The sequence below is a fragment of the Aspergillus clavatus genome, genomic scaffold (genome assembly GCF_000002715.2).
Source record: "Aspergillus clavatus NRRL 1 1099423829805 genomic scaffold, whole genome shotgun sequence".
Lineage (NCBI taxonomy): Eukaryota > Fungi > Ascomycota > Eurotiomycetes > Eurotiales > Aspergillaceae > Aspergillus > Aspergillus clavatus.
This window is the reverse complement of record NW_001517094.1, coordinates 2,502,907-2,517,695: the sequence shown is the minus strand read 5'-3', so window position 1 is coordinate 2,517,695 and position 14,789 is coordinate 2,502,907. Positions and strand designations below refer to the sequence as shown.

General features: G+C 51.5%; 6 protein-coding genes across 6 annotated transcripts; 3 read left to right on the top strand and 3 right to left on the bottom strand.

Moving 5' to 3' along the window:
* Positions 1–384: 384 nt before the first annotated feature.
* ACLA_026550 (IQ calmodulin-binding motif domain protein) lies at positions 385–3,357 on the top strand (the record flags this gene model as incomplete). The annotated part of the gene is made up of 1 exon (XM_001269363.1): positions 385–3,357. The coding sequence occupies one exon, from the start codon at positions 385–387 to the stop codon at positions 3,355–3,357; it is 2,973 nt and encodes a 990-aa protein (XP_001269364.1).
* A 586-nt stretch (positions 3,358–3,943) lies between these two features.
* Positions 3,944–5,305, top strand: cia1 (iron-sulfur cluster assembly protein CIA1; the record flags this gene model as incomplete). The annotated part of the gene is made up of 1 exon (XM_001269362.1): positions 3,944–5,305. One exon carries the CDS (start codon positions 3,944–3,946, stop codon positions 5,303–5,305), a length of 1,362 nt encoding a protein of 453 aa, XP_001269363.1.
* Positions 5,306–5,615: 310 nt separating this feature from the next.
* Positions 5,616–7,622, bottom strand: kexA (serine-type carboxypeptidase kexA; the record flags this gene model as incomplete). Its single annotated transcript, XM_001269361.1, has 3 exons — positions 5,616–6,959; positions 7,059–7,419; positions 7,486–7,622. The coding sequence occupies 3 exons, from the start codon at positions 7,620–7,622 to the stop codon at positions 5,616–5,618; spliced, it is 1,842 nt and encodes a 613-aa protein (XP_001269362.1).
* Positions 7,623–8,439: 817 nt separating this feature from the next.
* ACLA_026520 (SAM-dependent methyltransferase) lies at positions 8,440–9,357 on the bottom strand (the record flags this gene model as incomplete). The annotated part of the gene is made up of 4 exons (XM_001269360.1): positions 8,440–8,496; positions 8,551–8,669; positions 8,724–8,834; positions 9,018–9,357. 4 exons carry the CDS (start codon positions 9,355–9,357, stop codon positions 8,440–8,442), a joined length of 627 nt encoding a protein of 208 aa, XP_001269361.1.
* Positions 9,358–10,632: 1,275 nt separating this feature from the next.
* Positions 10,633–11,284, top strand: ACLA_026510 (endosulfine family protein; the record flags this gene model as incomplete). The annotated part of the gene is made up of 3 exons (XM_001269359.1): positions 10,633–10,668; positions 10,751–10,834; positions 10,901–11,284. 3 exons carry the CDS (start codon positions 10,633–10,635, stop codon positions 11,282–11,284), a joined length of 504 nt encoding a protein of 167 aa, XP_001269360.1.
* Positions 11,285–12,915: 1,631 nt separating this feature from the next.
* Positions 12,916–14,305, bottom strand: ACLA_026500 (ICE2 family protein; the record flags this gene model as incomplete). Its single annotated transcript, XM_001269358.1, has 2 exons — positions 12,916–13,719; positions 13,784–14,305. 2 exons carry the CDS (start codon positions 14,303–14,305, stop codon positions 12,916–12,918), a joined length of 1,326 nt encoding a protein of 441 aa, XP_001269359.1.
* Between the last annotated feature and the right edge of the window lie 484 nt (positions 14,306–14,789).

Below are 14,789 nucleotides of genomic sequence, written 5' to 3'. Positions count from 1 at the left end.
CTTCATCCCGCCGTGGGATTTCTCTACGACTGAATCATTCTTACTTCTTTTTTGTCTTGTTCTGCCGTTCCTTCCTTGAGCTTAATTCACTGACTTTGTCTTTTGTGACGCTTATGAACTGAAACGGAGCACGGATCTCCTGGAAGACCCTGGGCAGGCATGCTTGGTGGTCCTTGACCTGAGAGACTTGCTTGACTGCCTTCCATCTTCTTATAGGCGCACGGAACACCATCTGTAGCCTTACAGACCTCTTGACGACTCTGTGATAAATTATAAAGACTGCACGTCCTTCTACCCAGGTGGACCTCTACATTACACCTACCCAAAGAACCGTGCCTTCGCCTCCCCGATTGCAAACAATATACGTCACTGCGCTTATAGACCATGATCCGTCGCAATTCCGATATTGAAATTCAGCTTCCTGATGCTGGCCCATCAGTCACATCTGAGCGCGTGGATGGACCCGACGTGGAGATGTTCGCTGATGAGCAGGCCCCTCCTTTGAACCTACCAGCTCGGATCGCTGCCCGATTCTCACGAAAGTCGAGCTTGGCCCGACGCTCCTCCACGGCATCGTCTCGTCGCAGCTCAGTCTCGTCCTTGCAATCGCACCATTCGGCCGGTGCCTCTCATGGCTCATCCTCTTCCGACCATATTGCGCAACATCTCCGGCGAACTTCGATTCTGGAGAATCGAAAGACGAGACTCGCGGACCGTGCTTTGCATGCGGAGAAGGTCAGACTTCGCGCTGCACTTGCTGCCGCTACGAAGAACCTCCAGAGGGAAGAGCGAGCGCTGGCTGCTCAACAGTCACGCGAGCGATTGTTGGCGCAGATTACCGCTAAATGTGAGGAGGAAGTTCGTCGGGCGAAAAAAAAAGCTGAAGACAACCGGGAAAGACTGGCAGCAGAGCACGCGCGGCTCCGGCTGGAAATGACAGAGAAATTCGCGGAGGCTGAGAAGAGACGACTGCTTTACCAACAGACTCATCGGCGTCAACGCACTAGTAGCCTGCCAATGGCGGAGGAGAAGAAGATGGCTCGAGTAATCGCCAAGTCTTTGACTCGAGATGCGGCCGCGAAGTTGATACAACGCGTTTGGAGGGCACACCACGCGAAGATGGTCATGCAGGAGTTCCAACTTCTCAATATCACGGTCGACCGTATCCGCAGCATGGATTTTGAGGATGTTGGAGCCCTGCTTTCGGATGAGAAGGTGCTATCCGCAACTGCGCGTGTCCTTCGACTTTGCGGGCTACAAGACATGGAAAGCGGCACCGTTGGAGGGAGAGGCGCGGTTCGCACATTTCTCAGCAGCTATCTAATTGTGACGCACCCTGCCGAGGTCTTGAGTAGCAATGGCGAACAAGAACAAGATTTGATTGCCAAAGCCGGCGAGTTACTCGAAGCGTTCGAACAAATCACGCCTCTACTTGCGTCGGGTTGTATTTCACCGACGGCGATTTCCACTGATATCCAGACGCTATGCGAAACGTACAACGTTTTCTTCTCTGCTTTCCACGCGTGGAAATCTCACGATTCGAGTGTGCTTATCGAAATCATGCTTGCGCAATTTGTCGAGCTGGAACTGATCTGGCAGACGGTCAAGGATGACCGAGCAGGTGGTGCCGCGGACGATTATTGGCAAGGTATCAGGCAAAATCAGATTCTGCTTCTTGCTAGGCTGAAACGTCTCGCGGGATCGGACAAGGCGATGCAGATGGTGCGAGACTCGTTGAAAAAGGTCAAGCGAGAGAGGAGACGGACTGCTCCCAAGCAGGCCATCCCCCGCTCAGCCGAAGTGGCGCCTCCGTCCACAGAGGCCTTGACTGAAAGCGTCGCCTCTCCGATTAGTGAGAGCTTTCACAATGTGGAAAGCACGGTTCTTCGTGAGTTGGATAAGCAAAGAGCTTCCCCGCATGAGCGGTTCACGCAGATTCTCACTGCTCTTCCGGAGAACCGCGCTCTGGTACATGAACTTTTGATCAACAAGGATTATAAGGTTGAAGAAGCACAGTACACGGAACTCCGCAAGCAGATCATGAAGCATATGTGTGACATGATGCGAAAAGATGTGGAAACTGGGCTGGGTACAAGCTGGACGGTTGCCATGGCCACTGTGATCCAAGATCGATTGCTGCGCTTGCTCCGACCAGGAAATTCTCTCTATATACTGGTTAGCGAAGTGCTCGATCCGAAGCTTGTGGAAGGCCAATGCACGGCTGGCACTTTCTCCTATGAGAGATTCTTCGATTTTATGAACGACCTCCTGCCGAAACTCTGCGCTCCGTATCGCGATTCTGCCGTCAAGGCGTTTGCCGAGGATACCCATGGCGACGCTATTGATCGTCTGGCGAGGCTGATGGGTATTATAGACCAACTATCTCTGGATCACACGAATTTCATGATCCAAGTCGCTGCGCCGCAGTTGATTCAAGAGGCTCCGGGGTACGAGCGTAGGACCTTCGAGCGCGGATTGCAGGATGGATCTATCGGCTTGGGCAAGAGCCGCCGGTTTTGGCGAACTAGTCGCAAGATCGTCTCGGACGACATGCGAAAGCGGGATCCTGAGGGGATCCACGGTGAACCGCAACCGCCTGCTGTCAAGGTCTATGCGCAAGGGCTGGTAGATCTTGTCCTAAGCAATGCACCTGTGTCTGGAGATATTGTCCCGGAGACACTTGAACTGGATCGCCAGCGCCTGGATCGCCTGCATGCGCGTGCATTCAGAATCGTTGCCACTGCTTCGATTCTCCTTACCGCCAAAAACCTTCTCAAACGGGACGTGCGGTCTCAATGGAAAGCTGAAGCCGATCGCATTCTGTCTCTAGATTTTAACGATATTCAAGCCGACCGAGTGCAGTCAATTCTCGAATCAACGCATCCCATGCCATCGAGTGCGAGCGCGCAGCTGTCGGCGACCATTCGCCGTGTCTTGGCGCCAGTCGCAACGGCATGTGCCACAAGCTGTCCTGGAAGCGGAGCTCAAGTGTCCGTTGAAATCCAGACCGACCCTACAAATCCGCAGCCCTCATCTCCGTTGGAGGAAGGAAGTACTGCGTCCTCAAAGGGACAAGGACCTGGCCCTACGAGCTTCACGGACCCTGTGGCCCGGCTCATTCTCTCCCGCCTGCGCACCCACATCCTGTCTCGGCTGAGCGCTTCGAGCTCCAGCGAGAGGATTCGTGCGACCACCACAGCAAGCCAAAACCTGGCCGGGGCGGGGATGCCGGAGTTTGTGAACGAAGTTGGACAATTGACGGAGGAACTGGAGAAGATCCGTGAAGTGGATTGGCTTTGCCATGGTATGGCCTATGAACGAATATTGGCGGAGAATGTTGGTGTACCAGGAGCTTAAGGGTCTTTGGGAAACGCCTTGGATTTTGACTTATTTATGTTTCTTGATGAAATTGGTTTTATCGTACTATTTCCCCATCCTTTGAGGATTTTGTCGTCCTTGTGTCTGTGCAAGTCTAATGTCAAGAATGATCGCCAAAGACAGAGGGCCCCCTTTTTTTTTTTTTTTTTTTATCGTTTTGATATAACTCGTACTTGAGGCTGAGCTTCATCTGACCGTCTGGTCGACTCTTCCATGCAGTCAATTGTTCCGCTTGTTTGCAATTCGGTCAATATAGCAAGTGATTTACATCTTTTGGTCTTTCGGTCTGCCCAGATATGAAATATTCTAGAGCTTTACTGATCTATCTACCTCCATACATCGGATCCAAACTCATGGTTACCTAGACTAGGTACACCGTAGATAGTACTGTTTTATCCGCTATCAAAGTACCCCACCTCGGGTGATTCGCCCGCCATCTGCGCCATCTGCTCCAGCTACCACCACCACTACCACCACCAAACATCCTTGCACCGGAAAACAACCCTGGATCGCGAAGGACGGAACAAAAAAGGGATACAAGAAGCCACGGGCTACAGTGATTGCCATGGCAGCCGAACCAACTGCCCGACTGTCCCTTTTATCGGACCTTACCCCTCCGTCTCTCGAACGGACCTGGCTCACGGCGCCGCACCCCACCCTTCCCATCGTTGCAACCTGCAGCTCCGACAAAACAGTCCGAGTCTACTCCCTGACGAATTTCCGGCTGCTTTCGACGATATCCGGGGGACATAAGCGCAGCGTCAGGACTTGCGCCTGGAAGCCACACGTCAAGGGCGAGAGCGTGCTCGCCACGGGCAGTTTTGACGCGACGGTCGGCATCTGGCGACGATGGGATAGCTATGGTCAGACGGAGCGCGGCGCGGCGGACTGGGGTGTCGGGGACAGTGCTGGCTCCGGAACACAAGCGAAAGGCCTGGCGGACGGATATGGCGCAGGCGGCGACGAGGAGAATGAGAACGAGGATGAAGACGAGGAGTGGCGATTTGCCGTGCTGCTGGACGGGCACGACAGTGAGGTCAAATCGGTATCGTGGTCGCCATCCGGGATGTTGCTGGCGACATGCTCGCGGGATAAGTCGATCTGGATCTGGGAGGATTTGGACGACGGGGACAACAACTTCGAGACGGTCGCGGTCATGCAGGAGCACCAGGGGGACGTCAAGTGTGTTGCCTGGCATCCCGCCGAGGACTGCCTGGCGAGCGCCAGCTACGACGATACCATCCGGTTGTGGCGGGAGGATCTCGACGACTGGGGCCAGGTCGCCTGCATCAAGGGCCACCAGGGCACCGTCTGGTGTGTGGATTGGGAAGGGGTGGACAGCGTCCCGTGTGGCGCAGCGGCGGACCTGGCAGAGCAATGGCGCGCAACGCACGCTCTTTCCGGACCGCGTCTCGTGTCATGCTCGGACGACCGAACCGTGCGGATCTGGAGACGGCAGCCGAAAGAGCCGCGGGCCCAGCAAAACACATCGCCGTTCGGCAGCTCGGGGATCCCAAGCATCATCCGCCCGACCGGGACCGACGAGACCTGGGAGGAGGAGTGCACGTTGCCGCAGGCGCATGACCTGTCCGTCTACACGGTGGCATGGAGCAAGCGCACCGGCTTGCTGGCGTCCGTGGGGGCCGACGGCCGCATCGTGGTGTATGCGGAGCGCTTCGTCGGCGGCGATTCGGCCACACAGGCCATGGAGACCGAGCCGTCCGCTGACGCCGCTGAGGGCGCGCCTGCTCCGAGCACCGAATGGACAGTGATTGCTACTATGGATGGCGCTCATGACATTTACGAGATCAACCATGTCGCGTGGGCGAAGCGCGCGGACCGCGGGAAGGCGGAGGGTGAAGACGAAGAGGTTCTAGTTACAACTGCAGATGATGGAGGTGTCAAGGTGTGGACCATTGCGAGGTAAAACGGTGCTATCGATTTATAGACGAGTTTCATGACATGGCATCTATCGGCCCTTCGGTTGTACCTGTACATTGGTACCAAACAAGAATTTCTCTTGATAGATAGACATTTTGGACACTTTCTTCTCATTCCACCAGACCTAAGCAGTATGTCTGGAGATGGCACAAGCATACCGGTCCAATACACAATGATCTGTGCAAATTAATGAACAACTGCGCGCTAAAGCTAACCTAAATCGACATGAAAATTGACTCTTGAAATGAATCTTACACAAACGCCGTATGAAAAAAAGAAGGACCAAACCCCAAAATCTATGGATGAGTGCCGTCTTCCCTGCTGGAGGCAGTTGGGCGAGGATGATTGGGATCATCTTCGTCGCTGTCATCGCCAACAGCATAATTTTCTCGCTCCAAACCCGGCGAATGGAGTGTGTCAAGCTCCGACTCGTCGAAATCGCCTGCTTCGACATCGCCAGCCCCCGAGCGTTTGTTCTGGAAGCGTTCGAGGATGGAGCCACTACCCAGTTCTTTCTGATAAACCCCCTCGTAGCCACGATTGCGTCGACGACTGCGCCAGATGAAGAAACCCCAGACCGTCACGCCAATGATCACGACGATCAGAGCGGCCTCCCCGGACTTGGCGTAGGCTTTCCACTCTGTTTCTTTGATCTTCTCCTTGGCTTGCTGCTCGGCGGCCGTGCTGTTCGGGTGACCACCTACGGAGGTCTGGGGCAGCTTCTCACCATCGATGCGCGAATCAGCCGGCTGCCCGCCAATGTTGGCGATATCAACCCTCATGAAACGATCGAGCATGTCACGGCTCTGGCGGGGCAGATCGTAGGGGACCATGTGGCTGGCGTTGTAGAAGAGGACATAGGTTAGATTCCGGGCGTACTGGTAGATGCCGGCGGGTTCACCCTCAAAGGTCCAATGGCGTCGCGGAGCCCACACGCCAGGCGAGGTTTCAAAACCAATCCCGCCATTCCATTTCATGTTGTTGATCAGTTGCTCCGTTCCGATATGGTTGCAAATGAGGTCCTTGTCACCACTAAAGAGTAGGATGCGAACGCCAGACTCGAGCAATTCGGGAAGTAGTTGGACTGAGGGTACCGAGTTCGCCGCTGTGAAGGTGCTGCCCACTGCGCCAGAGCATTCTTCCCATCCAGACTTCTTGTCCGGATTGATGTTCAAGGCGCGAACCACATCCCGGCTTTGTAGGTAGGGCTTTACGCTGACCAGGTCGGAGGGCCAGTTCATGCCGCAAGATGGATACACATCACGGAGACGCACATCGTACATGTTGTAGCATTTCCTTTCGGAATCCATGGTGCGCGACAAGATCTGCTGCAAAACCGACTCGCAGTCCTTGATGTTCACAGCATTTGGCGCTGCACTGATCTTCGATTCGCAGACCGATTGGTAGACGTCGAGATCCTTAGCGAGACTGCTGCCTTCCTTGACAAGACCTTCCGTGTAGGCGAAATTGAGGTATGATGGGTATTGCTGAGCTGGAGATATCCAACCATTTCCGATAACAAGGCCGCGGAGATTCCAGCGAGCACTATTCTTATCATCGACTTTCTTGTTTCGCTCCTGGATAGCTTTGGCGATATAGGGAATATGTTGACCAGCGTACGACTCGCCTGCGATGTAGATCTAGAAAAGAAAGGATTAGAATCCGACCAATCCACAAATTCAAAGTCGTCACAACGCCAGCTGGAGGACTGGAAAAGGACCAAGGAAAGAAATACACACGTCGTCACGCTCATACTCCGGAAACAATTGGAACCATTTCTCCAGGAAAATGATGAACTGGGCCGCCATTTCATCGAGCTCGTGGAGATAGCTGTTGGTGTTGACGTAACTAAAGCCCGTTCCGACGGGCTGATCGACGAAAAGCAAATTCGCAAACTCATCCCACGACCCGTTATTGTACTCCAGAGTATGGTTGTCCTTAAGTCTGTAGGGTCCGATCTCCATGAGGGCGCCGTCCATCGAACTGCATCCCGGACCCCCATTCAACCAGATAACGGTTCGCTGACGATTGGCGATGTGGCGATTCTGGTAATGCCAGAAGAACAGATTACCATTATTCGGTGCATCAACTTCAATATGCCTGAACCATGCGCGAATCCTGTCAGTCACATTGCTTCAGGGGGTACCTTGGACTCTTGACACTTACCCAGCATGCATCTTCAACAAGGGTCCCTCGGGGGCACCCGGTAACGAGCGTACATAATAATCGGCAGCAGACTTGGTCGCAGCCAAGGTAGGACTGATAATGAGGAAGAACAACAGAGCGCAAAAAGACATCGTCATAGCACCTGCTCGCCTCCTCGATCCTACGAGTGAGGTCGTAGAGAAGACCATTGTTGAACACGAGAAAACAATATTAGAAATTGCAAAATAGAAAGAAGGGAGGACCCCAGAGGACTTGATAAAAGACGCTCAGTTTGTCATTGAAGAGGAAGATGGGTGCGAATTCGAGATAGGCCCGTTCGGAGGCGCGGAGCTCGAGGGATAGATAGATGGAAAGGGAAAGAAGAGTGGTTAGAAGAGTAGAGACTATCGTATAGTAGACAGAAGAAAGAGGAAGAGAGTGTGTGGAAAAGGGAGAAGATGAAGAAGAGGAAATTTAGAAGATTGAACGAGTGAGACCGGATCTCCTCATCCAGATAGATAGTAGTGAATAACACGAAGGCTTAGACCGTCAGCCATGCACTCGCTCACTCTGTATGATGCTTGACGCTCAAAGTAATGATGGATCTGGATGGCGTGGCCTTGACGAGGTACCGTTTCGTACTTTTACTGTATCTTACTGTATGTGACCATCCATTCCTGTGGCCCCAAAGCAAATTCGCCCCCATTTCCGTCCGTACCGTACGGAAACCTGGATTTCGGACCACATTGCCCTTTCGGGTGATCTATAGAAACCATTCAATGGTTATTGTGGAAGAGTTCGATGTGAGGATGATTAGACAGATGGATTAGGGGACACGAGGCACACAGGGTCAGGCCGGTTTATATACAGGCGATGCTGGCTGACCTGCATTGGTCTCAGCTAATTGCTTCTATTGTTGCCATGGTTATGATTCGATTCCTTTCTGATTGAAAGACCTGGTATCCTCATAGGAAATCAGAAAAGGTCGCCCACGCCCTTGTCCGCGTCCTTCTTGATGAGATCAACCATTCCCTGCGCATGTCAGCTTCAGGCCAGAGGACTGGCGAGGTCGGAAGAGAAACATACATCTGGCATAATCGGCTGACCATCTTTGTCCTTCACGTAACGGAATGGCATCTCAGTCCGCTCATGTTCACTGACAATGATTTCGGGATAATCAATATACTGGATCTTTTCCAGGGGTACTAATCGCGGTCAGCATCCAGGAGGTTCGTCATGGTCAAATCTGAGCCACTCACCTCTCTCCTGGGCGACTATGCGTGTCACTCGGACAGCTGTATCGGTCGTCATCTGCTGAGGCCCCAACCGCCTGCCGGTATAGCCTTTCTTTCTCAATTCAGATGTACGATCTATGGTTCTCTGTCAGTCTTGGTCATAAGCCAGGGGGAAAGCAGAATGCCCATGGAAAATTGTACCTCGTGGCGGATCATCACCTGTAACCCTCAAGCAAAATTTTTGTCGGGTTAGCGAAAATTGAAATTTGACCTTTTGGAATCATAGCCCAAGAAAGGATCCGGAACCGGTTCACGCACCCAGAATGCCGCCAAAGAGAAAGACCTCGAAGTTGTCTCCATCTTCGGGACTCAGTTCAGCTTGAGCTGCTGGGTCCAGCAGGCAGACCTTGGCCTTCCGATCCGCAAAAATCTCCTCGACACTGCGATGCTCAACCTCGAGACCAGGCGTTGCGGCCAAGTCATCTGGTAATTGGAGAGAGGCCGGTACAGAACTGAGAAGAAATCTTGCCCCGACTGCATGCGACTCGCGTGCAATGCTGCCATATTCCAAGGCCGACCAAGGACCCAGCTCTGGATCCAGATGCTCGACCACAAAGGTCTTTGGCGTGGCCGATGGTGTAGCAGTTTGATCACTCATTCTGTTTCCCCTTCGTCTTTCTATGTTTTACTCGCTGTATGTGCTCTGTTCTTTATCTGTTCTCTTGACGACTGGGAGAATGAGGATGGTCCTGAAACTCTCAAGCAGCGGAAGGTGATTAATTGATTAATTGATTGAACGGGGAGGATCCAAAGAATGGCGGGGTTCCTATCGACGTGATCCTCTCCAGAGCTTTTAACGACGACTAGATATCCGGCACCACAGATCCAGGAGAACAGAGACTAGACTTGGGGGCAATACGTTTCTTTCTTGACTATGGTGGTTAGTATAAGAATCTTTTGAATTTGAGACTGGGATGGAAATCTATGTCAGAGAGAGGAGGTTTGCTGTGAGCAGGACTCGGTTTCTACGACAATGAATCCGTGATGGATATTACGCACACAATAGCAATTGGGTGGGATGAAAGCAGTTGAGACAGGAATTATATCCATTATTTGTAGGCTTGAAGATACTACGGTATATGCGCCTTCTACGTTATACGAGTGAAGTTGCCCCTCTCTGCAGAAGAGGGAAAAAAAAAAAAAGTCATGATGCTTATCGATAAAGAGTAGTAGTTGAGACGCAGAAGAATCCGTATGTGATGAATAACTCCAGAGGCGGTTCTACTACGACCATGCACAAGGATATTTTTGTATGATTCCTCAGACAATTATTATTTATATCTGGTTATCTGGAGATACTATTACTATATTGTAGACGGTAGATTGATGATGTTTTTTGGTGAAGTCTCCTCTATAGTCAGGATACTAGCATACTAGCATCATTATCAACATAGCTTCGGTCGCCAGTATACAGTTTCATGACGACTATCTTTTTCTTTCTTTACCCTTAAACTCACTACCAAGAGATATACAGTAGACATCATTGGAGACAATCTTCATCCCACTCTTGCTGGAGAGGAGGGAATAGGGATCTTCCGACTCGCACTTTTCGACGCCCAACATTCGCTGTTCTTCCTTCTGACGATCCGCTTCCCCCGCCCGCCCGCCTTCATACAGTCAGTTAGTACTACATTCATCAATCACCGCCAACCGGACTGCATACTTCAACATCCCAACTTCAAATATATACCACTTTCTCTCCACCAACAATCTACAATTCACCCAGTTTTAGTTCTTTCTTGTCTTATACTAATTGTTCCCTGCTTTCTCAAGCCCCCCCCCAAATTTCTTCTGAATCGACGGGGAAGTTCGACACCATCAACAACCGAGTCCATCTTCACATTACCCCCCTCCCCCACTTACAACAATAACAATGAATCCTCATCAACAAAACAAGGTCGATATCAGCGTGAGTGTCCTGAAACCTTTCTGGGCAGTTTCTCGCCTCCCAGATTATACAGCTGGCCAAACTGACATCGTTCCTTTGCTAGTCCTTGAGTCCTGACGAGCAGCGCCTCCTTCGCCTCTATGGCAAGATGCCAACCAAGAAAGACCTGCTGCAGAACAAGCTCAAGGTATGCCTTATCCCACCTCCTGAAATTTGACCGTCTTTCATTCTAATCATATTTTTATCTGTTCAGGAACGCAAATATTTTGATTCGGGAGATTACGCATTGAGCAAAGCTGGTAAAGCTTCAGATGTCGGTGTCACCAACATTGGATCCCAACACCCTGTTCCTGAGAACATTCCTCACCTGACAGCCACTTCTCCTGGCGCCCACAATCCCTCGGTTACCAGCAGTGGTAGCAGCATCAGCTCCCAAGGTCAACAGGTCCCGGGCAGCATCAGCGGTCATCCCGGTTCCATCGGCTTTCAAAGTCGAAGCCCCGCCAAGGAAGGAAGCTATCTCCAACGTGAAGCCAGTGCGGATGATTCAGAGAACACCACCACTGCAACCCAGGATCGGAATGAACCCAGCGTGAGCCCTCCTCCTGCCCGGGACGGTGTGCCTATCCGGCGATAGTTTGCGATTCGCTCTACCCCCTGTCTGGGTTTATTTCCCTGTCGGAATTGAGAGTCGTGGTATCAAAAAGAACCCGGTGCTGTGGATTGTTTCCCCTCTTCCATGTCTTTCCAAAAACCGTTCGCCAGTGGCGGAATACTGCAGAGCAGATCGAGCCAAAAGAAAAGTCGATCAGATTGTCAAAAGTCAGACGCGCTCGGGGGTTGGAGAGATACGAAAGGAACCGCTTGAATAGTCGCGCCGCCCTCGATCGCTCCTTTGACGCTTGGGCTTTTGGGCTTATTATTGTTTAGTTTCGAGGGGGAAAGAACTGATCACCTTTCTCGTGAAACGTAACGGCATCGCCACGCGTGTAAAGCAAAAAGAGATGCAGACCTGCCGGGTTGACTGGCGCAGGCTGACCCCCAATCAATCATTGTTGGCCCTGCATTCATCGCCATGGTTTTTGCTTCCCCCCCACCCTGTTCATATCTATCTACTTTATGTATTGGCCGCCCTCTTCCATGCCACCTGCTCTATCAACGATCGAGCTGGCATTATCGGGCATAACTCTATCGCCTATCATCTGGTTTTCCGTCGATGGTTTTTCGAACTTCGTTGTCATGTACCTTTTCCTTGACGTGTGATGTCATCCAGTTATGTCATGCCTGTGATAAAACCTGTGCATATCGTCGTCTCTACAAGTACCAATATGAAATCTTGCGTATCCGAGGATGCATCCAGTGTAGTCGTCGCAATTACTTGTTCTATAACACAAACATTATAAGAAAGAAAAAAAAAAGAAAAATAGAAAATTCGTGGTTTATAGTAATATATGTTCGAAAGAGCAAAGGAGAATATGGCTGACAGGGATGTTGACAAAATCCACGTTAGAAACATAAGGTGGAGTGAGACCAGAGCACCGGACACAGAAACCACAAAAATCAAACAAGAAACTCGAATCAAAATAGCTTGATAGGCCGCCCAGATCGTAATGGGGTATAAAAGCTTTGGTAAAGTACAATGAGGCAAGGGCTATAAATTAGGGGGCCGGTGCGATTTCTTCGGCAGGACAATTCAAGCCTGCTGCGAGACAGTTGGTGAGGATAAAAACTGGGGGAGAAGACGCACAAGCCGAGGTGGGGCAAGAGGACGCGAAGGAGAAGAAAGGGGCCATGGCCTTGAAGTCGCGCCCAAAAGCCGAGTCTCGTCTCCTTGACGAGTATCATAGATTGTAAAAAGCAAGGGATGCGTAACGGGTGTCTCTTTACAGAATAGTTGGCAGCTGCCATATCCAGGGGAAGGTAAACCAGACTGCATTGTCGGACTGCCCTGCACGTTCAAGCTGATATGGGAAATTCGGAAGGAAAGATGGAGGAGAGGCAGAACAACCTTGTTGCACCTCATTGCAAGTTTTCGAGTTCCCATGTTGAGGAAGCGATGCTGAGTTGCGAGTCCAGGTTAGGCGCGCGCGCCAGATGGCCAACGCTTGAACCTGAATTCGACACGGCGCAAAAACTATCCAAATAGGTGTGCGATGCTCACATGGAGCTGCTAAAGGTCGACCCATACCGCGTGCATGTAGGTCTGGTTTGCATTGGATTGCGATAGATCCTCAGAAGAACCGTCATAGATCTCACCTGTGGATTTGCTCAGTCCGTCTTCCAGTGACCAGCCAATCCAGTGTCCAAATCATTGTTCTCGCCGAGCCATAGCTCGACAGCGTACAAACCCAGGGTGCAGGCGAGGTTGATCCATCTCCACAGATTTCCCACGCCGCCGCCTTGGCTGCTCCACCATTCACCGCTACCCCCCATCGCTTGTGATGTGGAAGAAAAGTGCTGCATTAACAGGCTGGTGTAGACAGCGATGAGAATCGAGGGTGAGAAGTAGCTCAGGAAACCCAAAAACTGGCCGGCGGCATCGGTGTCATCCAGTGAGGCTTCTTGCGAAAGAGCGCGTGCTCCAGATTCGCGGACAGCAGGAATGATTCGTGTGGACGCATAAAGAACAAAGATGCGGTATGCGAGTGAAATCAAGACCGAGGGGGTCACGGCGCTGAAGACAGCGGTGATGACATTGAAGGCGGCATGGATGATGGACGGCAGGGAAGACAATGCATGTCTAATGGTGGTATACGACGCCATGATAATTGGTGGAAGTGGCGGGAAGTCGCCAACTTGGGATGGGGCCGAACTTTGCTCGATTGGGTACGATGGGCGATAATCGGTGAAAATCTGATAGATGCACAAGACAACGTAGGCGAACAGCAAAGAGCTCTCAACCGGATTGCCGCGGCCACTGCCAATACCCCAGGCGCACAAAATCACGGCACAGGTTATCGATACACCAATCAGAGCAGCATCAACATTCGAGATTTCTGGAAACTGTAGAACTCGCCAAAGGAAGTACACGGAGCTCGATATCACTGACGCGGATAGAACGAGGAGGGCAATCTAAGACACACGCGAGATTAATATTCGCCGCGACTCACTTTGCCTGCCAGTGGAGTATACGTACCATCCAACTATCACTCCGCCCTCCGCGGTTGACGAGCCACCGAGTGATCTGGCCAGCCGCTTGGATGACCAGCAAGCTACAAAATCCTTCAACAAGCTGAAAGACCGGTGTGGACCATGTTAGAAGTTTATCCCAGTTGCCGATCGTCACAGTTTCGACGAGTCCATCAGGCCCAAAGAGCCACTCCTGGACTGACGAGTCCTGGGCTCTCTTCCCACTGAAAGTGCGTTCCACCCAGCTACTTGTGTTGTCCGTATCAATTGAGAAGCGGTTCAATGACCAAATCAGGAGGATTGGGATGATAAGCCATTGCGTCGAGCGAATCACAACGATCAAGGATGATCGGAACCACGATCGATCAGGTGTGGTGAGTTTCAAGAGAGAAAAGAGGAAGTAAAAGGTCGCGAGAGACAGAGAGAAGGCCAGACCACATGTTTTACCACCCACATCGAAAGCCAGCGGAATGGAGGAGACGGTGACGGTGAGGAAGAAGGCCGACGAGAGAATCCGAAAGAACCACATCGGATGGACGGCGGAGCAGGAATCCTGCCCGGAAAAGACCAAGACTGTGGAAGCAGAGACGGATGCGACAGCTCAATAATTAGATTGGGCTTTGCAGGAGGTAGGCCGGCTGGTGGACGTTGATGATAGGCAATGGAACAGAAGAGTTGAATCCTCAAGAACACATGAAGCCAGAACCAGGCCGACAAAGCACGGACAGCAAAAGCAATGTGGAAGAGATAAAACCTTTTCTTCCCTTTCCCCCTTTCGCCTTAGTTTCTAGTTAGAGGGTGATTTGATCTTATCTCCCCAAGCGGGACGGAATGGTGTCTTTTCACGTGGCACTGCAATAATAACAATGACGCGCTGGAAATGCGTTTACGCAGCCTCTCGCAGTGCAGGATGGAGGTTTACTGACAGGAGGAAAGGAAGTTAGATTATAAATACTAGACGATGGAAATGAGGAAACTGAGAAGATTTCTTGCTCCGTATATCAACTTGGATA